At 43.8% G+C, this 26,995-nt stretch overlaps 1 protein-coding gene across 1 annotated transcript in view; it reads right to left on the bottom strand.

Moving 5' to 3' along the window:
• SPON1 (spondin 1) overlaps positions 1-25,843 on the bottom strand; it is a 309,576-nt gene extending 283,733 nt beyond the window's left edge. The window contains exons 1-2 of the mRNA XM_010388387.2: positions 25,339-25,843; positions 5,214-5,320 (exon numbers count right to left, since the gene is read on the bottom strand). Coding sequence (XP_010386689.1) covers positions 5,214-5,320; positions 25,339-25,576 — 345 coding nt within the window. The 5' untranslated portion in view covers positions 25,577-25,843. The remainder of the gene's footprint in view (positions 1-5,213; positions 5,321-25,338) is intronic.
• Between the last annotated feature and the right edge of the window lie 1,152 nt (positions 25,844-26,995).

Genomic DNA, 26,995 nt, shown 5'->3' with positions numbered 1-26,995 from the left:
GAAGAGTCAATAACATGAAAATGGCCATACTGCCCAAAGTAATTTATAGATTCAATGCTATCCCCATCAAGCTATCACTGACTTTGTTCACAGAATTGGAAAAAACTACTTTAAACTTCATATGGAACCAAAATAGGGCCCGCAATAGCCAAGACAATCCTGGGCAAGGAGAACAATGCTGGAGGCGTCATGCTACCTGACTTCAAACTATACTACAAGGCTACAGTAACCAAAACAGCATGATACTGGTACCAAAACAGCATGATACTGGTACCAAACAGATATATAGACCAATGCAACAGAATAGAGGCTTTGGAAATAACACCACATATCTACAACCATCTGATCTTTGACAAACCTGACACAAATAAGCAATGGGAAAAGATTCCCTATTTAATAAATGTTGTTGGGAAAACTGGCTAGCTCTATGCAGAAAACTGAAACTGGACCTCTTCCTTACACCTTATACAAAAATCAGCTCAGTATGGATCAGAAACTTAAACGTCAGACCTAGGACCATAAAAATCCTAGAAGAAAACCTGAGCAATACCATTCAGGACATAGGCATAGGCAAAGACTTCATGTCTAAAACACCAAAAACAAAAGTCAAAATTGACAAATGGGATCTCATTAAACTAAAGAGCTTCTGCACAGCAAAAAAAAAACTATCATCAGAGTAAACAGGCAACCTACAGAATGGGAGAAAATTTTTGCAATCTATCCATCTGACAAAGGGCTTATATCCAGAATCTACAAAGAACATAAACAAATTTACAAAAAAAAAATAAACAACCCCATCAAAAAGTGGGCAAAGGATAGGAACAGACACTTCTCAAAAGAAGACATTTATGCAGCCAACAGACACATGAAAAAAATGCTGAACATCACTGGTCATTAGAGAAATGCAAATCAAAACCACAATGAGATACCATCTCACACCAGTTAGAATGGCAATCATTAAAAAGTCAGGAAACAACAGATGCTGGAGAGGATGTAGAGAAATAGGAATACTTTTACACTGTTGGTGGGACAGTACATTAGTTCAACTATTGTGGAAGACAGTGTGGTGATTCCTCACGGATCTAGAACTAGAAATACCATTTGACCCAGTGATCCCATTACTGGGTATACATCCAAAGGATTATAAATCATTCTACTCTAAAGTCACATACACACATATTTACTGTGGCACTATTCACAATAGCAAAGACTTGGAACCAACCCAAATGTCCATCAATAATAGACGGGAAAAAGAAAATGTGGCACATATACACCATGGAATACTATGCAGCCATAAGTCGGGGGGAAACCATCATTCTCAGCAAACTACCACAAGAACAGTAAACCAAACACCGCATGTTCGCACTATAAGTGAGAGTTGAACAATGAGAACATATGGACAGAGGGAGGGGAACATCACACACCAGGGCCTGTCGAGGGGGTGGGGGACTAGGGGAGGAATAACATTAGGAGAAATACCTAATGTAGGTGACGGGTTTATAGGTGCAGCAAACCACCATGGCACATGTATACCTATGTAGCAAAACTGCACGTTCTGCACATGTAACCCAGAACTTAAAAAAAAAAAAAGGATATTCATAGTGACTATAGTTAACAACAATGTATTGTGTATTTCAAAGTAGCAAGAAGAGAGGATTTGAATTGTTCTTAACACATAGAAATGATAAATATTCAAAGTGATGGGATACCTCAAATATTTGACTTGATCACTACACATTCTATATATATAACAATATCACACGTATCCAACAAATATGTTAAATATTATGTATCGATGAATCAGTATTAGAATTTTGTGGTTGTTGTTAAGTCCTCAAAGTCATCATATTTGCAGTAAAGGTGTTAAACAAAAGCTATATCTATTTGTTAAATCACTATAAATAAATATATATATATATATAGTTTGCTTATGTTTCAATGGATGACTTGTTGACTTTCTGCCACATCTTTCAGCAGCAGAGGTCAGTTTATGGGATGATGACAAGGAAGACTCCTTAGACTTCATGAGGACTATCTCTGTTTTCTTCATCACCCTATCCCCAGTGCCTAGCACCCAGCAGGCACTCAACGAATGCTGCTGAATAAATCAATGACTTCAAAGATAACAGCTTTGGTCCCGAGAGAAAATACTTTCATGATAGATTTGGAAGGGACAGCATGGGGGCCACATATCATAGGAGCAGGAGAGGTAAGATGAGGGGCATGGGCTATGATTCCTTCCCCCAAATCTCTGAGACAATTGGAACCCAAGTGGAGTATGCATTTTGATGGCACAAGGGTAGGGCAGGGATGAGGAGATATGTACTAGGGTTGTTTGAGAAATAAGAAACTGGCACAGTGGCACAGTGTTTTGACCTTGAGATGCTGGACTGTCTTGGTGAACTTACTGAACTCCTTGGGGACTCAGTTTCATCATCTGAAAAATGAAGATAACAATACTGACCACACAAGGTTGCTACAAGATTAAGGGGAAAAAAAGGCTAACATATAAAGCACCTGGCACAGAGACTGTCATAGAAGTCATAGTGGGCCCTTATTTTTTCATTTGACAGGTATATATTGAGAGATGGCATACACAGTGGTCACAGGCAGGTACCCAGAGATAGACTGCTGGGGTTTGAACCCCAGCTTTATCACTTAGATATCACTTTCCTAAGTATCTTAGGAAACTTACTTAGTTGTTCTTTGCCTCAAGTTTCTCTTCTGTGGAAAATAGGATAATAATGCTTACCTCATTATGTCACTCTGAGGATAAACTCAGTTAACAAATGTAAACCACTCAGAACAGTATCTGGCACACAAGCACTTTTTAAGTGTTAGCTATTGTCATTATCATATGCTAGGCATTTTCATATTCTTATCCCACTATGATCCCTCTTAGGGCTGATGGAAACAATGATAGATAGGAACAGACAGATGTGTTGACGTGATGATGGAGGACGTCCCATTAGATGGGCTGGTCTATGTCTCATTAGAATCATGGGTCCCAAATCTAAGCATGCACCAGATTCACCCTGAAGGCTTGTTAAAACACAGGTTATGGGGGCCCCACCCTCAGAGTTTCTGATTCAGTAAGTCTGGATAGGGTTGAGATTTTGCATTTCTAACGAGTTCCCGGGTGTTGCTGATGCTGCTGGTCCTGAGACTGCATTCTGAGAACCACTGTTATGTAACAAGAGAGGATGTCTGAAGCTCCAAGAGGAGAAAGGAGGGAGGATGCATACATAGATAGGAGTTCTACAACAGTCCCAAATAGGACTGAGGTATGGACACTACGAGAAAGAGTCAAATGTTCATCCACTCATTGAGCAAATATTTATGCACGGCCCACTATCAGCAGGGCCCTGTATTCACCAATCAGTTGCAAGAACAAGGATTAAGCTGAGCAGAAACAACTGTGAGTCAGAGAGGACTATCGACTTACCGAATTTAGCCAGAACAGTGCTGCTATGGTTTGAACGTGTCCCCCAAAGTTTATGTGTTGGAAACTTAATCCCCAGTGCAACAGTGTTGAGAGGTAGGGTCTAATAAGAGGTGAAGTCGTGATGGCTCTACCTTTGTGAATGGATTGTAGTTATCACGGGAGTGGGTTAGTTATCTTGAGAGTGGATTTGTTATAAAGGTGAGTTCGGCCCCCTCTTGCTCTCACCTTCTCTTACCCTTCTGCCTTTCCCCATGGGATAATGCAGGAAGAAGGCCCTCATAAGATGCAGGCGCCTTGATGTGAGACTTCCCAGTCTCATGTCAAGTGAGCAAAATAAACTTCCGTTGTTTATAAATTACCTAGTGTCAGGTGTTTCGTTATAGAAACACAAAATGGACTAAAACAAGCACTAAACAAGCTTAAGCAAGTGATTTAATCTCTCTAGTTTCAATTTCCTGGACCAACAATGGGGATAATAGTTCATATGTACTAGGGTTGTTTTGAGAATTAAACAAAGATAAACTAATTAAACAAAGACAGGATAAACTAAGATTAAGTAAAGCACTTAGCATAGTGTCTGGCATATGGTATGTACCCAACAAATATTGGCTGTTGCTAGTATTATTATTGGGTCACCCTTTCAGATACATGCCAAGAGGTTCCTTGCCATAGAAGGACATTACAGTGAGTGTGGAATTAAATCTCACTAGGCCCAAAACCTAGAATCCTAGAGAGCAGAAAAATAATTTAAATCACAGGATTAAAAATCACAACCTGGCCACAAGGATTGAAAGACGCCTTTGGATAAGGGAGGTATTTGCGTCAGGGTCCTCCACGGAGCCCACAAATTGTACCAGAGTCACCAGCAGCCAGCTATGGGTATAAGTATTCTTCTTGAGTTTTTTTCTTCTTAGTTTGCAAATGCAAGATAAAAATGAATTCCAGAACAATGGAAATCTGAGATGAGAATTAATTACAGCAAATTTGGCCAGGCCTCCTCCTAGGATCCCTCCAGTCTTCTGGGATGTGTTCTGACAACTTGCCGACTCTCTTCTAAACCTCTGAAAGGGGATGACGTTCCTACCACTTCCCTTGGAAGAATATTCCACAGTGAAATATGACTCACTGTCGAGGTCCTTGTCTGTGCGATTCCCTTTCTTTTCTTGACCCACTTTTGTCTTATTGTGCCCTTTCATGCAGAGTCAAACGTAAGCCTCCCCTTGAGGAGGGTGTTCTGTGAGGACTGACATTTAAAGACCATTACCACCTCTTAAACTCGGCCCTGTTCATTTGGCCAAGTAAAGCATGTTTAATTCTTTTAATCTTCCCCCATAAATCAATCTCTACATTCCCTTAATAGTCCTTCTCCTGTGCTTTGAAATCCCTCCAACCTGGTGGTCCCGAGCTCTTGTTCCGTTTAGACTTGAGAGTTAACCAGTCAATCACAAAATGCCTGTGCAGGCGAACAGCCAGGCCTAGCCAGGGCTCCAAGTGCTCTCCCCACGCTTAGCTGCTGAAGGACATTGTGGGCCCAGAGAAGAGCCCTGTGATCTGCTGAGACAAAGCAAGGCCTGCCTAGTGGCCAACCTTGCTCAGATAGGTGTGCATCATTTGTTGCTTGCTCTATGATGACCCTTTCAAATGGACCTGGCCCAGCTGGCCAAAGGTCAAGGGACTGCATGGGAAGCCACCTGAGACACTTGTACCTCTCCAGCCTCTACCTCCCAGGGCAGGGAGGGCCACTGAATAAGCCCAGGCAGGGTCTTACCTGGAAGGTCCCGGCATGGTCTTCTTCCTTATCACCCTCTCTGTTCTCTTTGAGGGCAATTAGTGTGAATCCTCTGAAGTAGGAGGGAGGAGCAGCTGAAAGTGTTACTGCAGAGAGAAAAGAAAGCAGGTTTTAAGTATAAGAATCAATTATTGTCCATTTTCAAATGGGATAGACCTGAGTTCTCCATCAATATCCCAGACCTGTGGGTTACAGAGGCCGTGGACAGTGGTGAGGCCTTCATCCATTGATTTGAGAACTCTTAACCTCTTCACCCAGCTCCCTCTTACATTTCAGAACCTGTTAAATATCTGAGCTACTATCTTACTTAGAGATTCTTGCATCAACCAGGGATGTGGTGAGCTCTCTCCCAATAACCACAATTTGATAAAGATAGTCCCTGGTCAGAAACTCAACCTTGACAATTGTCAACATTACACTTCCATTAGACTGGCCCAAGAGAAAACTAGTTCTTCACAGCACAAAATCCTGTAGGATGACCTTTGTGGCAGAGGCTGCTGTGTGTTCTTCAAAATATATTTCGTTTTGTTTGTGGAAACTCAGCTACACCACATTTCCCAGCCTCCTTTGCAGTTAAGTCAGTTTTATAACCAAGTTCTGCCAGTGGAAGTGATGGACAGACATGATATACAGTAGCCCCCTGCAGATAAGGCCAAGACACATGCCAAGACCCCAAGTGGATGCCTGAAATAATGGATAGTACCAAACCCTATGCTTACGATGGTTTTCCTATATATACATACATACATACATATGTATCTATGATAAAGTTTAATTTATAAATTAGGCACAGTAGGAGATCAACAATAACTAATAAGACACAATCAATATAACAATACTCAAAACAGCATGCAATGTAAAACTTATGAATTGTTTATTTTTGGAATTTTCCAATTAATAGTTTTGGACCACAGTTTACTGCAGGTAACTGAAACCACAGAAAGCAAAACCTCGGATAAGGGAGTACTGCTATACTCTACTTCCAAGCCTGACCTGTACGAACTTTCCACATGACCCTGCACTCTCACTCTCTTGCCTCTGCCTGCTTAATTCAGGGTCCAGCAGAAGACTCTGATGTCCCAGGAGGGCCATGGAACCACAAGAGGGAAGGAAACTGGGGATTTTAAACAAACCCGTGGAAAATCACCTACTGGCCAGAAACATCCATACTATACTTTGCATGAGCTGGAAATAAACTTATGTTGTGGAGGGTCACCTGTTACAGCAGCTGGAATTATAAGTCTTTTATACTCTTCCTTCCTACATCTACCCAGGGAACGATTTTTCCATTAAAATCTAGTTCGGCCAGGCACGGTGGCTCATGCCTGTAATCCCAGCACTTTGGGAGGCTGAGGTGGGCGGATCACAAGGTCATGAGTTCGAGACTATCCTGGCTAACACAGTGAAACCCCATCTCTACTAAAAATAGAAAAAATTAGTCGGGCGTGGTGGTGGGCACCTGTAGTCCTAGCTACTTGGGAGGCTGAGGCAGGAGAATGGCGTGAACCCAGCAGGTGGAGCTTGCAGTGAGCCGCGATTGCACCATTACACTCCAGCCTGGGTGACAGAGTGAGACTCCGTCATAAAAAAAAAAACAAAAAAAAACAAATCTAGCTCAAGGGCCTTCTCAACAAGGCAATGGCAGTCCTCCCTCCCATTGGACCCCTAGTCTCCTGAGATGGAAATCTTTTATTGCAGCATTTTTTTGTACTAAATTGCAATTCTTTGTTGGTTCACCTTCTCCACTGGACTGTGCTAATACAGGAGAGGGGCTGGGTTTTCATTCTCTTTTTATCCCTAGAACCTAGCACAGAGCCTGGCATCTAATAGACATTCAATTCAAGTTTCTTTAAATTGATGTAAATTGGTATTTAAATTACTTTATGGCCTGCATAAAAGTGCTAAGATTCTGGACATTAGATATGGAATTACAGACTATTAGAACTTCAAGAGATCTCAAGTATCTTCTAATTCAGACCTCCAATTTCATGGATAGGAAAGTAACACATAGAAAGGTCAACAGACACACCTAAGATCATAAAATCATCCAGTGGCAACTTAGGGTCAGAATTGAAGGCCCACTCTCCCCAGTTTAACACTCTACCCATGGCTTCACAAACTGCATATATTCATCATGTTACGGATCTTCCACAAATATTGACTGATTATTAAGTTTTTAAACTTTAAAAAATCAATTCATTTGACATATAATATTTGTGACTATGATATGCAGCCTCCTATCGAAGAGGAGCATTTAGTCTTCCAAATTCCTTAAACTAGTTTTAGCCCCGAAAATGAAGTGCCCTAAAGCTCCAACAAATAAAACCACTATCTTGGATAATGTAGTAGCTGCCCCTGAGCCACCAACAGAATGACACAGCAAAGAACTCTAAGACATAAAGAAGGTAAATGACATGCTGTGATTGGCCGGTTCATCCTACAAATGTAAAGGAGCTACTGATGTCTAGAAAAGATCAGATAGAAAAAAAGAAGGGGCTGGGCACAGCAGCTCATGCCTGTAATCCCAGCACTCTGGGAGGCCGAGGTGAGTGGATCACTTGAGGCCAGGAGTTCAAGACCAGCCTGGCCAACATGGTGAAACCCCATCTCTACTAAAAATACAAAAAATTAGCCAGGCTTGGTGGCACATGCCTGTAATCCCAGCTACTCATGAGGCTGAGGCAGGAAAATTGCTGGAACCCGGGAGGCGGAGGTTGCAGTGAGCCGAGATTACACCACTGCACTCCAGCCTGGGCGACAGAGCATGACTCTGTCACAAAAAAAAAAAAAAAAAAAAAAAAGAAAGAAAAAAGAAAAAAGAAAGAAAAGAAGGAATGGAGGGGGATAAAAGCACAATAAAGCAAAGAAGAGTAAGACAAGTGTGGTGCTCAGTGTCAAGCAAAAAAATGGTGGTTATGCTGTCGGGCACAGAGCTGGGAATCTCTGAAGGACAGACAGACAACCAAAAAGCAGTCTTGGATTCTCTAGGGTGAGGGTGGGTGGTCTTCAAGGCCATTATACACAATTCTGGAGGAAGGAGAACAGAGGACAAAGCAACAAACAGTAAGGATACTCCATCCAGATTTCTTCAAATGCCTTTTTACCATTTTAATGTGACCCTGGCACTAATATATTTCTGCTTCCCACGGCCAGCACCTGTGGCTCTTAAGTTGTGTCCCTGGTCCTCAGGTTACCAGAGCCTACTCTGCCCAAGAAGAAAGATCCAGCTGCCTTGCATCAGGTGAGTACAATTCTTAGAGGCACTTTACACTCCAAAATGGCCCCACAGGATCCGACAGAAACTACCCGAAGGGACCATGCATGGGATCACAGGCCGGCAGGACACCTTTCCAGTCGCTATCCTGCTTCCCCCACTCTCTTACTAGTTTCCCCTGGGAGCACTTCCTTAAAAGAATCACTTGCATCTAAATCCTCATCTGAGGCTTGTGTTATGATTTAAGATATGTTGAAGTTCTAACCCATACTTGGGAATGTGACCTCATTTGGAAACAGGGTCTTTGCAGATGCAGGTTGTTAAGATGAGGTAATGCTGGATTTGGGTGGGCCCTAAATCTCATATGACTTATGTCCCTATAAGAAAAGACACAGAGACACACAGGGAAGAATGCCACGAGATGACAGAGGCAGATATTAGAGCCATGCATTTACAAGCCACAGAAAGCTAAGGCCTGTTGACAACCACCAGAAGCTAGGTGAGAGGCATGGAACCAACTTTCTCTCAGAGCCCTCCAGAAGCAAACAACACCACCAGATACCTTGATTTCAGATGTCTAGCCTCCAGAAATATGAGAGAATAAATTTATGTTGTTTCAAGTCACCAATTTATGGTAATTTGTACAGCAGTCCTAGGAAATAAATACAATCAGCCTCCAGGGAACCCAATGCAAGACAGATAATCCCTGCTCCACAGCCACTGCCTTCAGGAAAAAGATCAAACTCCATAGACCAAGAAGCCCTCAGGCTCTGCCTGTCCAGCAAACTCCATAGACCAAGAAGCCCTCAGGCTCTGCCTGTCCAGCTTCACTAACCATGCTCCCATTCCCCTGCCATACCACATTTCGATCCTTGGATTCACTCTCTAGAAGTTTCCCAAAATCCATGTCATGTCGCCCTATTGTATTTTTTCACATGCTACTCATATACCTTTGAATGGTCAAGCTACTCCATTCCTGGCAAACTTCAGAAATCAGCCAAATCTCCACCCTTTGTGTGATGTTTCCTCTGATTTCCCCAGAAAGACTTGGGTGCTCTTTCTCTTGGACCCTACTGGAATTAAAAATACCTACATAATAGGCATAGTAACAGCACTTACCTCGAAGTATCAGTGCAAGGTATAAATGAAGTAATATATGTAAAGTCCTTAGTAAATATGAACTCATTATTATCAGTGAAAAGAGTATCAAATTAGATTATATTTTGTGTTTACGTGTTTGTTTTTTGTAAGACCTTCAAGGGTAAGAACCCATCTGAGCTCAGCACAGTGACCAGTGCAGAGTTGATGTGCAATTAAATTTACTTGAGTGTTCATAGACTGGTTGGCTCAGTATTGCTAAAGATGTCAATGATCCTCAAATTGATCTATCGGTTTCATCAATCTAAATTAAAATCTCAGTATGTTCGTTGTGATATTGACAAGCTGGTTCTAAAATTTATATGGAAATTCAAAGGGCCAAGATTGTCCAAGACAATCTTAATGAAAGAAGTGCAAAATTGAAGGGCTTATACTTCCAGATATCAAGACTTATGCAGCTACAGAAACTAAGCCAGTGGACTACAGCAAAGTAAGAAAAATGGGCCAGTTGACCAGTTTAGGGTCCAGGAAAGTTCCACAAATATAGAGAAGCTTGATTTATGACAAAGGATGTATTAAGTTGGTCCAAAAGTAATTGCAGTTTTGGCCATGAATGGTTTTACCATGGCAAAAACCACAATTACTTTTGCACCAACCTAATACATCAGAGCAATGGAGAAAAGATAATCTTTTCAGTAAGTGGTGCTAGGACAACTGAATGACTGTGTAGAAAAAGGTAAATCTTGGCCCTTCACTCACATAATACACAGAGTAAATTCCACATAGATTGTAGAGCTAAATGTGAAAAGTAAAACAAAGTTTTAAGAAGGCAGCATGAAATAAGATGCGAATGACCTTGGAGTAAGAAAGATTTCTCACATAGAGCAAAAAAAAAGCACTGACAATAAAGAAGATATATAAATGGAGTGATATCAAACTTTTGCTCGTCAAAAGATACCATTAAGAGTGAAGAAGTAAGTCACAGTGTCAAAGAAGACATTTGCAACCATATAACCAGAAACTGACTTTATATATCCAAAATATATAAAGAAGTCTTTCAGATCAATAAGAAAAAGACAGACAACCCAACAGAAGAAAAAAAAAGAAAGACAAATGCACAAACTAATACTTCACAAAAGAAGGTGCCCAATGGCCAATAAACATATGCAAAGGCTCTCAACCTCATTAGTCAACAGGGAAATAAAAATTAAATCTACAATGAAATAGTACTGCATATCTACCAGTTTGGATAAATTTAAAAGAATTAACAATATCCAGTGATGTTAACTAGAACTTTCACACACTGTTGATGGAAGTGAAAATTAGCAATTTTGCTGCTAAATTCTTTGGCAATGTTTACTGAAGCTGAACATACTCTTACCCTATCACCCAGCAATACCATCTTAAATCAACAGAAATGCGTATATATGTGCACCAAAGATACCTATAAGAATATTAACAGCAATGTTATTTGTAGTAGCATCCAAGTGGAAATACTCAAATGCCCATCAGCCCTAGAATGGGTATATAAATTGTGGCATATTCTTATAACCAAATGCCTCATAGTCATGAAAATGAACACATACTGCCACATGCAACATGGATAATTCTCACAAACATAATCTCGAGTGACAGAAGACAGGCACAAGAGAATACAAATGGTATGATTACATTTATATATATTTACATAAAGCCCAAAAACAGGCAAAGTAATTCATGGTGCTAGAGGTCAGGACAGTAGTAATATGTACAGGAAAGGCAGGGAGTGCAACATGGAGACGGCATAAGAGATGCTGCTGAAGAGCTAGTCATGATCTGTTTCTTGATCTGGGTTCTGGTTACATGAGTATATTCAAGATGTGATAATTCACCACACTCCATGATTTGTAAGCTTTTCCTTATGTAAGTTATGTTTTGATTAGAAGATTCTTTATTTTTTTTTATTTTTATTTTTATTTTTATTTTTTTTTTTGAGACGGAGTCTCGCTCTGTCGCCCAGGCTGGAGTGCAGTGGCCGGATCTCAGCTCACTGCAAGCTCCGCCTCCCGGGTTTACGCCATTCTCCTGCCTCAGCCTCCCAAGTAGCTGGGACTACAGGCGCCCGCCAACTCGCCCGGCTAGTTTTTTGTATTTTTTAGTAGAGACGGGGTTTCGCCGTGTTAGCTAGGTTGGTCTCCATCTCCTGACCTCGCGATCCACCCGTCTCGGCCTCCCAAAGTGCTGGGATTACAGGCTTGAGCCACCGCGCCCGGCTAAAAGATTCTTAAACAATGTTTCTGAATGATAAATATCCAAACTTTTGTATATCTGTGCAGTGTGCTTAAATGGCTAATCATAAACTCAGCTTCCCAGAATACTGCATTCCTGTAGGTTCTAGAAAACTAAGGTTGTACACTACCCTATTAAATATAACACATGAGATGGAGGCTCTGGAGGCTGAACTCAGTGTGGGGTTTTAATCCATAATTATCACTGGTGATGATGTTGTTACACAGTATAATTTGAAGGAATAGAGGAGACTCTATCCTTCCAGAGAACCTCATTATACAACTTCCTTCTGAAAGGCACAAATGTGCAGTGTGTTCAGAGTCCCAGTAATAACCTAAAATGACTGCTTGGCAGTAAATAATAGAATCTTCTCTCTAATGACTCCTCCCAATTGCCTCCCCTGAGAGGCTATTAAGAGATCCAAGAAATTAAAGAAAAATGCTTATGAAGGGTTAAAAAAAAGGAATTCCATTCAGAGCCATCTTGTGAGTACATACGGGGAACTGATTAAGTGCAAACATTTAGGATTAGAATCCCAAAGCTACCACTTATGTGATCTCTGGTAAATTACTTAATCTCTGTTTCCTTATTTTTCAAAAAGAGGTTGATGATATTGCCTTTCTTATAGGAATGTAGAATTAAATAAATATTTATCCCAGTGCCTGGAACATGTAAAGTGTTCAAGAATTTTAAGGGATGATGATGATAATGATGGTGGTAGTGGTTATGATGGTGATGGTGATGGTGGTAAGTGGCGATGGTGATAATGGGGATGAAGATGATGATGAAATTGGTGATTATGATAAAAGATCATGATGCTCATCAGCCTGATTACCCAACAATGTGTTTCAAAGAGCTGGTCCTCAGGAACAATGATTGAACCTCCAAAGAAAAACTCTAGCAGGTGCCAGTGAAGGACCACTGGGAGGACTGCAATGGAGAGAATTGGCTTTGGGGACGATTCTTACAAGTTCAGGTTATGGGGAGATTTGGGTAAGTCCTTATAATAAACCAAGGCTTCCTACAGCCCATGACACTCAAAATAGAGTGCCCTGTGAGGACCTCCCTGCCCCTTTCACCCCCACACAATACCTCTTTACTTTTCTGGAATACCTCTCACCCAATGTTAGTTCAATATGTGTTTATGAAACTCTCTGGTAAATGCTTGTCTCCCCTAATAACCTGTACTCTCCATGAATGCAGAAACAAATTCTGTCTTGAACTCCACTGCATCTTTAGCATCTAGCATACCACTTTACACGTAGTAAATGCTCAATAAATACTTGTCAAATGAATGAACAAAAAAGGTTTTATTTACCTTAAATGCATAGTTTTCTCATTCCTATTCTGGTCCCTTTCCCAAAGTTCCCATGGGTTACCTTGAACAATATGCCAACCTCCCTCATCCTTTTATCTTTACTGAGCATTTGGTCTACACTAGCTCAGGGCTACATTCCTGGAGATAGAGTAAAAAAGAAATGTCCTCTGCTCTCTAGGAGCACAATCTAGTATCTGGAGGAAAAATACGTATCAACAGATATTTTTTATAACATGTAAAGTGTGTTATGGAGGTACGAACAATGTGTTCTGAGGTTGAAGAGGAGAGAACATCTGCGTCTATCTGGGTGAATTCGGAGAGGCTTCAAGGGGGAGGTTGTATTTGTGTTGTAAGTTGAATGAGGAATAGGAGTTTGTCCAGTGGACAAGGGATGCAACAGCATCCCATGTAGCAGAAAGACGTAATGGGCCAGTCTTGGTCCTGGAAACCAGAACTAATTCTGTATTTCATAAGTTGCATTCTGGGAGGAAGGGTGTGATAAAAGGCTTGGTGAGGAAGATAAGCAAGGAGAAGATGATCAAAGGCCTTCAATGCCTTGATAAGAAGTGTGGATATCACCCTGGGTGGGGGGATGATGCAGTACTGAAGGGTTTGAGCTAGGAAATTTCATATTCAGATTTATGGTTTAGGAAAATCAGGCTGGAGGCTGTGTAATTATTGAATTACAGCTTTGCCCTAAAAGCCACATCAGTAACAAAGGCTTGCCTTATTTATACGAAGGCTGATATTTCACAATAGAGCCTGGTCTCAAACCCCGACCCAGGGCAGAGTTCTTTCCATCCTTGGGTACACTTACCCTACCTAATTACCAAATAGCTTTCTGTGTCTTTCAAATGTTGGTGTGTCAACCTTCTAACAAAAACTATAATAAACTATTACCCAAATTCATCTTCTATGCCTATTACCCTCATTGGATCTTGTCCAGTTCCATCTTCCTCCACACTCTGTCTCTTGGGTTTCAGAATTATTAATAGAACCCCAACCTCAACGAGAAGATCCTGAGTCCCAGCTCCATCCTATGGCCAGCCCCTGCCAACCACCTGCTATGTGTTATTGAAATGCCCCAGTCTTCATGCTACACATCTCAACCACAATGCACTTCAGCTTCTGCCTTAACTTATAACATGGAGTTGTAAAGACTGTGGGGGCATTAAGTTAGTCACAGTGCTCCCCTTTCTACTCTGCACAACTTCCAGAGCTCTGAGGAACTGCAACTCATATATTTCTATGTAAAAAATTGGCACAATAATTAAGGTCACCTAGCCAGGATCAGGCAAGAAAAGATTTGCTGGTGATGGCCTGGAAGACTGGAAGGCAAGACTGATAATCCAAAAGTGAGCAGGTGAGGATGGTGGGGTTGGATTATGCTGTTTCCCTGGATGGCCTTCTTCGGTCAGTGCTCTCAGCATCCCCAGGCAGAGATGAAGTTTCTCCCATTCAAACTGAAGATCATGCATACTTAAATTTGTAAGGGTCATTTTTCTAAAACAGACGTAGCTAACAGACTTATTTCAAATTTCCCATTTATCATGTGTAATTTTGGGCAAGTTACTCAAGCTCTCCTTGTCTACATGTCCTTACCTATAAAACCGCAGTAATATTTAATAGTATGTACCTCCTGTTGTCATCATGACAATTAATGAATTGGTAATAGGAAGTATATAAAAACATTTGCTAAATCAATAAAATATATTAAAAAATAAATCAGTCTCCTCTGTGAAATAAGGATCATAATTATCATCTCGTGGATTTGTCATGAGGATTCAAGGAGATAATGCAATCAAGCGCACTGCAGCAGCTCAATAAAAGTTAATCCTTTCCCCCTTATGTGACCTCATCATGGAACAGCTCAGAGCCAGATGAATGGGTCCTGAGCTGAACAACATGTGGATAGCAGGAGGAATAATGGGAAGGATGCCTCTGGGGAGGTAGAGATGTGTCAGCTAAGAGAATGTATCTGGGAATGTGGACAAGGGCAGGAAGCTCTGGGGGACCCCCACTGCTGCCCCTACTCTGACCCTGTGGTCACCGGGACTTCCAATCACAGTTCGTCCTCCCTCCTCAGATATCAAGTCACAAAAGTGACTGTGATCCAGAGCCAGTCTATCTCCATGCCATTGCCCTGGGCATGTGACCCACCCTGGACTAATCACAATCTTCCCTGGGATGTTTCAGTTTGTAGTTAGAAGGAAAGGGGCTTTTCTTTTAGTCACAGGATGAGCTAAGAGGATTTTCACTGAAGGTTGCTGGCAGCTATCCTCCCTGTCATTTGGAGAAAGTTTATCTGTAGTAAGAAAAAATGAGGACAAAACACAGCCAAGAGATTAAGGATGGAATGAGCAAGACAGAAAAGGTGGAAGCGAGGGACGAAAAAAGATAGAGAGTGAAGGAGGGAAGGGGGGACAGAGAGAGAGATGGAATGACCCCATTTGAGTCACTGGACCCATTTATGCCTGAAGTAAGAGCCACCCCTGGGCTTTGCAAATATGGGAATCAGTGCATTCCCTTTTCTGTTTTAGTTAGGTTGACTTTGTTCCTATCACTTGCGGTGACAATTTTGAAGCAAAGAAAGAAAACATTCTGCCTAAACTATAAGAATCACCAGCAGGCTCAGGAAACAGTATTTAGAACTAAACTGAGGTGGCTTATGGTGGGGGTGGCAGTTCATATGTAAATGTCACTGGGATGATAGCAGATCTGTTGACTTCAAAACTAGCTAAATATCAGCTTTAGGGAAAGACTCTAAGGAATGTCAGAGGGCTCTATCCTAGACTCTTAAGTTGCTCAATATTCTTATCAACTTCATTGATAAAGACTTACAAGACCTTCTTATCAACACTGTGGATAATTCAAAATTAGATTATGTCAATAAGTCACTTGGTGACCGAATACAGATTCACGAATGGCTGACAGCTACAGGGATGGATCCAAACCTGCTGGATTAAATCGAACGAGAAACCATGTCAAATTTTATGTTCAAGGACCATTTTCACTGGTCTAGGTTAAAGAGGGAAGCAGGCCTTCCAGAAAACTGCAAGAATTTGAGTTGGCTGCAAGCTCAGTGTGATTCCAGACTGCAGCACAGCTGCCAAAATGGCAAACACAAGACCTGGCAAGCTTCACACAAGCACAATGTCCAGGACAAGGAGATAATCATTCTGTCATGTCCTGCCCCTAACAGACCACATCTGGGGCACAAAGTACAAGGGAGCAAGCAACTGCCACCCACAAAGAATGGTTAAAGAAACGGGACATTTTAGTCAGAAGAGAAGCCATAACAGCTATTTATTCACAAACATCTTAAGGGCTGACATATGGCCCAGGGGAGACCTCATTTTGCTTGATTCCAAAGAACAGAACTTTGGACAGATGTGTGAAAGTTACATGGGAGGCAGACTTTGGTGGCAGAGAAGTACAAGCAAATCAGCCCTGGCTCAAGCTTCGCCAGTCTGTGAGTGTGGCTACCTAAGGAAAACTCATGGTTCTCTTCTCCTCATCACCCTACTGCCAAGCGGGAAATGCTGTAGTCGTGTCGGCTTTGAGGATATTCCACTGGTCACTAAATGAGTGTGTCCCATAGTAACAAGATAGGGCAATGATGTGACCAGGTGCTAATGTGTGTGGGAGACTGGGGCTGGGACTAGGAGAGGTGGTGATGGTGAAGCATGCTCATAGGAAAGGGGACACCTTTTCTTTGTGTCTTACCATTTTCCTTTAAAAGAGAGAGAGAAAAAAGAATATAAGATTCCTAGAATCCAGACTTTTGTTAGCGTGGGGCCCAGGAAAGTTTTTAAATTAAATTGAATTTTAGTTTAGTTTTTGCACTCTCCAAAGGCATAGCTAGGTTTGGAAAGTACTACAAATGACTCCGCAATGTGCTGGTTCCAGGGAAAGTCACTTTAATAATTGGTGTCTAGGTTTGATGGCTCAATAATCCCCTCAGCCCTACTTCTCCAGATACTCAGAGCCAGTTTCTTAGAGTCAGTTTCTGAGGTTGGCAGCCCCTTGCCTCTGCCCTTTTGCCTGCTGTTGCTCTGCTTTTCACACCACAGCAACAGTGTTTCTGCTTCCACCATGCATGCAACTGCTCTCTCCTCCCTCCTAGTGGTCTGCACCCTGGATGCAGGCCATCTGCCCTCTGCCTCTGGCCAATGCCCCTGTGGCATTGGGCATCCTTTCTCTCTGCCGCCACCACCTGGAGCTCCTTGCCCACTGTCTGCCATCCCTTGGGTGCTCACCTTTCTCTCTGGCTGAGAGAGAAACACTTTCCCCTTCCTCCATCCAGCTCTCTTAGCTTGTACCAGGGTTCTTGGGGCTTCAATGATACTTTATTTTTTTTTTCCAACAAATAATGATTTAATGCCTGCTATGCCCAGGCACTGTTCTGAAATTGAAGATAAAATGGCAAATAAGAAATACAAAGTCTTTGCTCTCATAAAGCTTGTATTCTAGCTGTAGGAAGCAGATAATAAACGAGAGAATTTCAGAGAGTGTTTAAGGCTATGAAGTAAACAAAATCAGGCAAAAGTGATGGGAAACATAAAATGGTAGTGAGAGAAGCCTCTTTAAAGAGATTCCCTTAAAAGATAAGGAGTCAACAATGCAAAGATCTGGGGACAACCATCCCAGGCATGAAGACGAGCAAGGATGAAGGCCCTGGGGAGGGAATGAGCTTAGTGTATTTGGAAAATTCAACGGACAGTGTTGTCAGGGGTTGGGAGAGCTTCCTGTAGCACCTAGAATCACCATTCGGTTCATACATCCTGCTGTGACTGTTACTCTGCCCACCTGCCCACACTCTGGCCCCACACATGGTGACTTGTTCTTGAAACTCTTCCCTGCTTCTCTCACCCAGTCCATGAGACATATTTGCAAATATCTCAACCACAACTGTAGAGAGGGCTCAAGTTATTTCCTGTGGGTCTCCTAGCCTCAAGCAAATCAGTAGATGTGGGTGGTTCCCTTGTTTAACTTTTCCTGAACATTTCATGGAAGTTATAAATATTCTGTGAAAGGTAGAAGCCTGCTCTACATAGACCTTGCAAAGGACTTCTGGTGTTCTCACTTAACTCCTTGCCTTGTCCTATCTGCACCCCAACTCCATCCCTGCCAAAACATAATGTAAAAGTGGGGCATTTTATACCACCAAGAGCTGGCAAGCATCACAAAAGACCTTTTGTGTGATATAGCAAGCTTCCTGACACTATACATGCCCCAAGAGAGGTGCATTTGGTAAAAATCAAACACAATTGCACACTACTGGAGGAGAAAAGAGAGAGAATGTAACTGCTTTAAATGACTTGGGCCACATGTCACTCCGCTCAATGCATGAATGTGCTCAGCGAGCATGAGATGAGCCTCTCAGCTCCCTCAATCCATCATATGATGAGGATTTTGTACTTGCATATCAGAGCAAACCAAGGGTTTATCTGCTACTCTACTGAGGAAATATTGCTCTCTTCCAATGCTGGAGGGAAACTAGACGTGCTAGACTTTTTGATACATGCCAATTCGTTTCTATTCCTCTTACAGGAATATTGGGGGTAGGGTGTTTAGATAAGGCTAGGTTGAAGCTGCTATCTGGGTTTTATCTTATGTGTAATTTCAAGGGATTACATTTGACTTATGTGATTTTTGCTTTCTATGGCTCTTTTTGAATCTGGCCCTCTAGTCCCATCTTAATGGAACTCTGCCATACTCAAACATTTTCTTTCATTTTCATTCTGAATGTATACCACAGTGGGTTTTCATTTTTCTTTTTCTCTTCCCACACCACCCCTTTGCTTTCTTGGTTTATTTACTTAACCCTCATTCCTTTTGTTCTTTGCTACTTCCTCTTTTATTGAGAAAGGAGAATGAGACAAAAGAGGCCACAACACATGCTTGCACATACACACCCCAGAACTCCTGCCTCTGCTCTTTTTCCCTTCTTTCTTTTGAGACAGAGTCTCACTTTGTCACCCAGACTGGGCGCAGTGGCACAATCTTTACTCACTGCAGCCTCAACTTCCCCAGCTCAAGAGATCCTCCTGCCTCAGCCTCCTGAGTAGCTGGGTCTACAGGCATGAGACACCACAGCCAGCTAATTTTTGTATTTTTTTGTAGAGATGGGGTTTTGCCATATTGTACAAGCTGATCTTGAACTCCTGGGGTTAAGCAATCCACCTGTCTCAGCCTCCCAGAGTGTGGGGTTACAGGTGTGAGCCACTGGCTTCCTCTGCTGATTCTTAGCAGGAACATCAGTTTATATGTTGTCAAGTTCATGCACCTAGATGACCTTCCACTGAGAGAATAAGACATATTGTGTTTTTACATGACTGTGCATGAAAATATGTGACAGAGACAGTTAATATGGTTTTCACAAATTTATTCTGTTTCATCGTTTAGAAAAATAAATCCTCCTTCAAGTTTTAACTGGGCTCATGGCTACCCAGCTAAATGCTGTATTTCCCAGCCTCCCTTGCAGCTAGGTATGACCACATGACTAAATTTTTGCCAACAGAGTGTGTTTAGCAGTGCTGGGTGCAGTTCCTGGGTCACATTATTAAAAGAAAACTGCTGTCCTCTACTTCCTCTCCCCCCAGTCCCCTGCATGCTGACTGAATACAGATGTGCAGAGGTTCTCCTCAGCTGTAATGGTACTGAGGAGAATAACACCTTAAAACAGTGCTGTTTAGTAGAAATAAACTCAAGCTAGGTGAAATTAATTTTGTTAACAGGTATCCATGAAAATATGTGAAAATAGGCAAAATTAGTTTTAACTAGTGTATTTTACTTAATATATACAATTATAATTTTAGTATGTAATAATACACAAATTATTGAGATGTTTACTCTTTTTATACTAAATTTTCAACAATCATTGCATATTTTATACTTACAGCACATCTCAATTCAGAATAGCCACATTTCAAGCACTTCATAGCCACACATGGCTAAGTAGCTACGAACTAGACAACAGAGTGCAAGAAGATATCAGGGGAACAAGGTAGAAGGAGCCTGGTTCCTGGATGGCCTTATGGAGCAAAGCCTCCCATCATGCTGGATCTCCCATTTACCTCTTGTTTAAAACACTGTGTTTTGGGTTCTGTTAGTAACATGAGCTTAGCCTGTACTATGACTAATATAACATGGTAAGAGTCCCCCCATCTCACAACAGAAATTGGTATTGACCTATATATATGTGTGACAGTCTGTATAACAAGCAAATGGACAGTGTGAGAGTGAAAGCTCCTCATATACCAGCCCATAGTGGTAAATATATCAGTGCTTATGGCTTCTTGATGCAATTGAAAGAGTCAGCTGTAATGAAACAACTTACCTGTGATGGGGAAGTACTCAAGTTTTAAACCTTGAAAAATTCCATTTTGATATGCTTTTTGCTATGTTATTTCTTTCATTTCCTAAAACTCAGAGCAATAAACAATCTCCACAACCATTAAGCATTAGCTATAGCTGCATTTTCTAATTTTTATTATCAGTTTGTACTACTTATTAAAAGTAGTAATGGTTAAAAAATAGTTACATAAAAAAGCGGGAATGGTGCAAAAAAGGGAAGAGAGGTGGGGGGGTGGCTTAATTATAATATCATCAGCAGCATTTACATTTTTAAAAACTCCACCAGCCAGGAAATAGTTTAAAAGACCTCATCCTGTGTAAATTTCTCAGATCCTAAATATGTCCTTTCCAAACATATAATTTTGCAGGCATGGTCATATAACATCTGTATGTAAAAATGAAACAACAGTAAAATCTATTTTTTCTTTTTTCTTTTCTTTCTGGTTTTTTTCGCTTCCCCCCTATCCAATTTCCTTTTGTTTCCCCACGAACAAAAGGAATTGGCCAAAGACTGACAAGGTTCTTCATGTTTCTAAATTAATCCTCTAATTTATGGGGAAATACAACATTGAAGCCAATAAGAGAAAAGAGCAAATGTGAATAAGGATTTATCACTTTATATTACTTCGTAGTAATATAAAGTAATTCTCCTGAGAGATGTCAGTTACTATCTTGATTTGTTGTTCTGTTTTCCTTGAAGGAAGGCTCACCATCCAGAAGGCTGAGGGTAGCTGAGTGAATTTCATTCTATTCCCAACTAATTTCATTGAGTCAACACAGAAGACTGGTTAAGAGCACAGATTTAGGAGTCAGACAGACCTGAGATCGTATCCTGATTCTGCTGATTATTAGCTGTGTGACCATGGGTAAGGAACTAAATCTCTCTGAGATTTAGTCTTCTTATCCGTAAAATAGTAACGATCAGAAACTTCCTCAAAGTAACATAAGGAATAAGTGAGATGAGTAGGAAGAACTTAACACAATATCTTATCCAGGGCTTTGCTGCTAAGTGTTTTTCTATTTCCAAAATAATCATCTCATATTTTTTTAGCAACCACTGTGTAACAATTTCTTTTGACATGAATTATTTCTAATTTTCACAGGAATGTTGGGAAAAAATCAAAACACTCTCATTTTACAGATGGAGAAATTGGCTCAGAGAGGTGAAGTGGCTTCCTGGGATCACACAGTTGAATATGTGACCAAGCAGGACCTGAAACCAATCCACCCAACATCAAAGCCTGTGCGCTTTCCACCAGTCTGAGGTGTCTACTCCTGTGGTCAGTGTGTGTCTCAGTGTGGGACAAAGAAAAAGCCATGCAGCTTTGGAGGTCTGCAAACCTCCCAGTTTATAATAAAACCCCCAATTATGCTTGAAGTTGGACCAGCTTTTGAAACCTCCACTGGACATTCTTTTCCCATCAAGTTCCTTGAAATGTCCCTTTAAAAAACATCTAGGAAAAGCCACTCTCATTAGCCAGAGTCTGACTTTATTTTCCTAATAAGCAGACCTCTGGTAAGACAAAAGAGCCTCTTTTATTTTCAGTCAATTATTGAACATTTCAGTGGATTTTCTTCTATTTGGCTTGAAATTGTGATCTGGGAAAGGCTGGCCCTGCAAATTGTCCTCCTATATAAGGGAAGCCCCTTGAGGATCCTCAACTTGTTATTTTTAATCACTGTAATCTCCTTTTCAAAGGAGGCCCTGGTCAGAAACAGAGCAGGCCTTTCAGAGCTTTCTAAAGCACAATTATTGCCCTTGGAGGGAGGGGGGACTGTGGGAAGAGGGAGGGAGAATAGAAGTGGTGGGAGAGAAAAGGAAATCAATATAATACTAACAACTTGGAAAAGACAAAATAATGATCTCAACTGGATTCAGGTTTTGGGGAAGGAATCCCATGTTTCAGTCTTTTTTTAATAGTGACCATTTTATTCCGGTCTAGAGTACCTAAAGACTATACTTAGACAGCAGGCACAAAGAACAGAAGCTGCTTGGGGATGAACTGGAATACTGTGGACAAAGATTTGAGGCAGGAAAACAAGTCATTGATTCCAAGGATTGTGAGGGATCCTAATTCAGGAAAAAATTAAAAAACAAATAGAACACCAGCGGAATGCCAACTTAACAGCCTTAAGTCAGGACAATGAGCAGAATGTGTTCGAGTTACTTTTAACATAATTATTCTAAGAAAGAAGGAGCCAGCAGAAAATGTCACAAACTAGGCCAGCAACTTTTCTTTCAAACTTTGAGTGGCGGAATCAGGTTTGCTAATTGCAGAATATTTACTTGGAAAACATCAGCATGGTTCCTGCAAGATCTCTTTCAAGGTCTTTTAGCCATAAGAAGGGAGAAAAGATGATTGGCCAATCTATAGCCTGAGTTGAGGTGTCAAAGTCCAGACGGCTGTTTAGGCAGGAGTAGCCTGAAGGGTGAAAGTCCAGGACACTCCCTATCCAGTCCCAGTTCCCCACCTGCGGGCCCTGGACTTTTAGGTAGTTCTGAAACCTCTTTAGCCCCGTGAATACCAGCTGTACCTCCTTCCCAGTGTTAGGGCCACCAGCTGCCAATGCTCAACTAAAACACAGAGGATTAGTGTGAAAAGAGACACTGGGTACACTTGGCCTGAACCCCAGACTAGCCTAAGCCACTGAAACAATCCTCCTGGGCTTGGATTAGCGACAGTCTTAGGCAAGGCTCCTGATATGAAGAAATACCTCATTCATTAATTCAATTAATTCATGAGGACCCAAATAACCACCATTCACTGGTAGATGAATGGGACTGGAGGAGAGCTGAGGAAACCTGCTTTCAAACGCACACATGCTCTTCAAAAACAAAAATCTGGTCAAGAACCTACCTCCATTAGTAAACCAATAAAGGCCTCACATTCAACTCTTACGCTTATTAGGCATCTCTTTTAGCTCAGGCACACTCACCTTTGTAAACTCATTTACTCCCTACCACCAAGAAAGGGTGGATAAACAGCTTTTTTTGTTTGTCTGTTTGGCTTTTGTTTTCTTTTCTTTTCTTTTTTTCAGCTAGGAAATAGGTGCAGAGAAATTAAATGACTTGCACAAGGTCACACAGCGAGTAAACCCAAGTCTGTTGGACTCCAGAGCCACTTCTTTCTCTGCTACGTGGAGCGGGGACATTTTCCCCTGTGAACTCAGGTCCTCAGTTTTGGGGAGGGCTGAATAGGCCAGTGAAGTTATACTCGCTTCCCTGCGGTCCACAGGGAGGATCGGCCCCCTCCCGGCTCCACTGAGTGGCAGTCGCCGCCCGTCGGCGCGGCTCGCTCCAGCCAGGGTGCCAAGCCGCGTACTCCCTCCCGGGATGGGCGGGGTGTTCTCCACCCAAAATCTTTCTTTGTGGAGCTACGCGCCGGGGTCAGATTGTTCCTCGCAAAGTGCTCAGCACGCCAAGGTGCCAAGGGCACCAAGGAGCCGGCTTGGGGTAGCTCCGGGTGGAGAAAGTCGGGGACACAAACCCGGGAAAGGGGGAAAAGCCCTCCAAGAAGGGTGGCCCCTGGCTTTGGTCTCCAGCGTGGCCCTGGCGCCCGCTGACACTGCCCCAAACTTTATCCTGTGTTGCTTCCACCGCTTCCGTCCAAGGCTCTGGGGAACTGGGAAGGCGGGGAGGAAAGTACAGTAGCTGGGAGCCCATTTGCCCCACCAGGTGCCCCAATGACCCGCTCCTCCCTGCTTAGCACTAGAGCTGACGTACGAAGGGGCGAGGGTGAGGGGACACGCTCCCTGGCGGGACCCAAGGTGAGGCCAGACAGGCTCCGCTCCCTTCCCTTCCTGGTTACCTGTCCCCCACCCGGAGAGCGGCGGCTGCTGCGCGGGGAAACGATGTCTGGGAGATGACCCTGCTGAGGAGCGAGGTGGCGGGCCTGGGGATACAGCCGGGCGTCTTTAGGTTGGTGCTGGTCGAGCTGCCTGTCCCGCCCAGGAGGCGCTCACCTGCTTGGACACCTCCTCCCTGAGCTCCCGAAACCCAGCTCTCAGCCGAGCGGCGTAGGCGCGACATCCCTGGCACGCGGAGACTCCGAGCTGCCGGAGCCAAGGTTCCTCGGCCTCCAGGGAGCAGGCCTTGGGCATCGGGGCTTCTCTTTCCATCTTCATCCAATTCCCCTTTCAGTTCGGAGCTTACCCAAAGCTCTTTGAGGACCCTGTCCCCACTGGGGACCTGTTCTGGAAACCCAAGATCCTCCATCTCGTCTGGGACCACGAGAGAATAATTTGGGGTTCTTTCCAAGGACCCTTTCGAGGAGCTTTAGGCTGTCCCTGCCCCTCCTTCTCGCGCCCCAGGACCGGTTAGGGAGAAGCCAAAGTCCCTTCTCCTGAAGAGACCTATCTAGGGAAGCCGGAGTGGCCGTCCCGCCCGGGGCCGGTCTTTGAGAATCGGGTACCCTCTCCTTCAGGGCCAGAGTGGGGAAAGCTGGGGTCGCTGCCTTGCCCGGGATCCCACCAAGAGAAACCTGGATCCCCTCCAGACCGATTTGGAGAAAGGCGGGTTTACCTCCCTCCTGCAGACGGCCGGGGGAGAAGCGAGCCTCCCTTGCAGTCAGGCCGGCGTGACGCGTGGCTCCGCCTGGGAACCGCGCGTCGGAGACGCGGGCTGCCTCTCCTGGCTGCGGCCCCCGCGACGGCCCAGTACTCTGGCTTAGAATCCGCGCCGAGCTCGCAGCTGCAAGGGCCGAGGGCAGCCAGGGCAGAAGGGCCCTTGCGGGGCTGCACCCGCGCGGCGCGCCCGGAGACCGCGCGCCCTCCTCCGGCACCGCGAGGTCGGCGCCCTCCGGACACCCGGTCCCGCGCTCCCAACGCCACGCCAGGCGGCCACTTACCGCGGTAGCTGGTTCCCGGCTTGTAGAAGTCGGGGTCGCCCTCCACGCGGAGGCTGAACTCGGTGTAGCCCTCGCGACGCGTGCCCTGGGCGCGCAGGATACGGCTGCAGTAGCCCTCTGACTTGGGCACTTTGTCCAGGGTCTCGTCGGAGAAGGCCAGCGCCGCGGCCAGGGGCAGCACCAGCGCCAGCAGTGCCGGCGTCCGGCTCAGCTTCAGGGGCGCCGGGGACAGCCTCATCCTCGCGGCCCCCAACTTTGTGCCGCGGCCGCCGGCCTTCGCCACGCGACTCCTGCCCGAAGTGGTCCCGACGAAGGCGCGACCTGGCGGAGCCGGGGCGGAGAGAGGGAGCTCGCAGCCGGCGTCGGCGACTCGGAGACCGTGCCAGGCTGGGCTTGGCGGCCGCGGAGCTGCGCTGCGCTGCGCTGCGCTGAGCTGAGCCGAGCGAACGAGAGCAGCGCGAGGAGGGGAGGGCCGCGGCGAAGGAGCGGGAGGAGGGAGGGCTGATTTTGCCCAGATCCCCCAGCGCAGCGCTGTTTTGTTTCCTCCGAACTGGCGATTAGCAACGCGGCCGTATTTATTTTGCGACATTGGGTTCCCAGGGTCTGACGAAGAAATCGTGGCATACCGGACACTGTGGGCTCTGTCCCATCGCCTAGGAGGCTGCTGCTCCAACCCCCAGCTACACTCCGGACCCTCTGGAGGACGGTGCTCAGAGAAAGGGAAGCCTGAGAAATAACTTTTGTAGCACACCTGCTCTGTGCCCAGCAATATGCTTGGCGGCTTACTTACTGTATCGACTCGCCTTCATGTTCCCTACTCCCAATAAAGGTTACATTACTTTCACTCACTTTATAGATGAGCAAACTGAGACTTGCGACCAGTTACTGCAGGGTTAGATGCGGCGACTCCGGGCCCATTGCTCTTCCCAAGGCCATATTGGAACATGTCAGACTGGAGGCTGAGAAAGGAGAAACGACTTAGCTACAGAGCTTAGGGCCCACGATAATTTTGGAGATCTATGAAAATGTTTTCTTTAAAAATCAGAAGAAAAAAGTTTAGGTCAAACAAAATGTTTCACTATATAATGTTAATGTATTTGTATTTACACCTCCACAGTCATAAAATATGCTTAACCTGGAGGAAGGAGCCAACAAAGGCAAAAGTGCCCAAGGCTCAGGAAGGTCCTCCTACTGCCTGGGAAAGGAGTTTCAAAAGATTCAATGAAGAGCCTGTGTTTTCTTGGCTTACATTTTAGTTCAGATTCTCAGTCCTCAGGGACAGATGTTCAGAGAGGTGCTGAACCTGAGGGCCTGAAGGGAAAAGACCTGGGGCAAGAATCTCTCCCAGTGTCTCTCCGGGAAGACACCCAAATCAAACCTCAGTCCTGCCACTCACCCATTGTGAAGCTTGGGCTAGTTACTGCACTCTCCAAGCTTGTTTCGTGCTCTGGAGAACAAGGGAGTGGGGGTGGGTGCCAGTACATCCTTCCTAGAGGTAGTAGGGGGGATATGCTAGAGTTAAATGATATGACCCATATAAAAGACTCGAGCTGGTCTCTAGTGGCGCCTGCTCCCTCACCCACCTGGGGATACCTTAAGCCCCCTGCCTCTCAGTGCACACAAGCATCCCTCCCCAGGTGCCCTCAGAAGCTTTGGT

The sequence above is a fragment of the Rhinopithecus roxellana genome, chromosome 15, assembly GCF_007565055.1.
Source record: "Rhinopithecus roxellana isolate Shanxi Qingling chromosome 15, ASM756505v1, whole genome shotgun sequence".
Taxonomy (NCBI): domain Eukaryota; kingdom Metazoa; phylum Chordata; class Mammalia; order Primates; family Cercopithecidae; genus Rhinopithecus; species Rhinopithecus roxellana.
The sequence above is the reverse complement of the archived record's forward strand: the minus strand, read 5'-3'. Positions and strand labels throughout refer to the sequence as shown.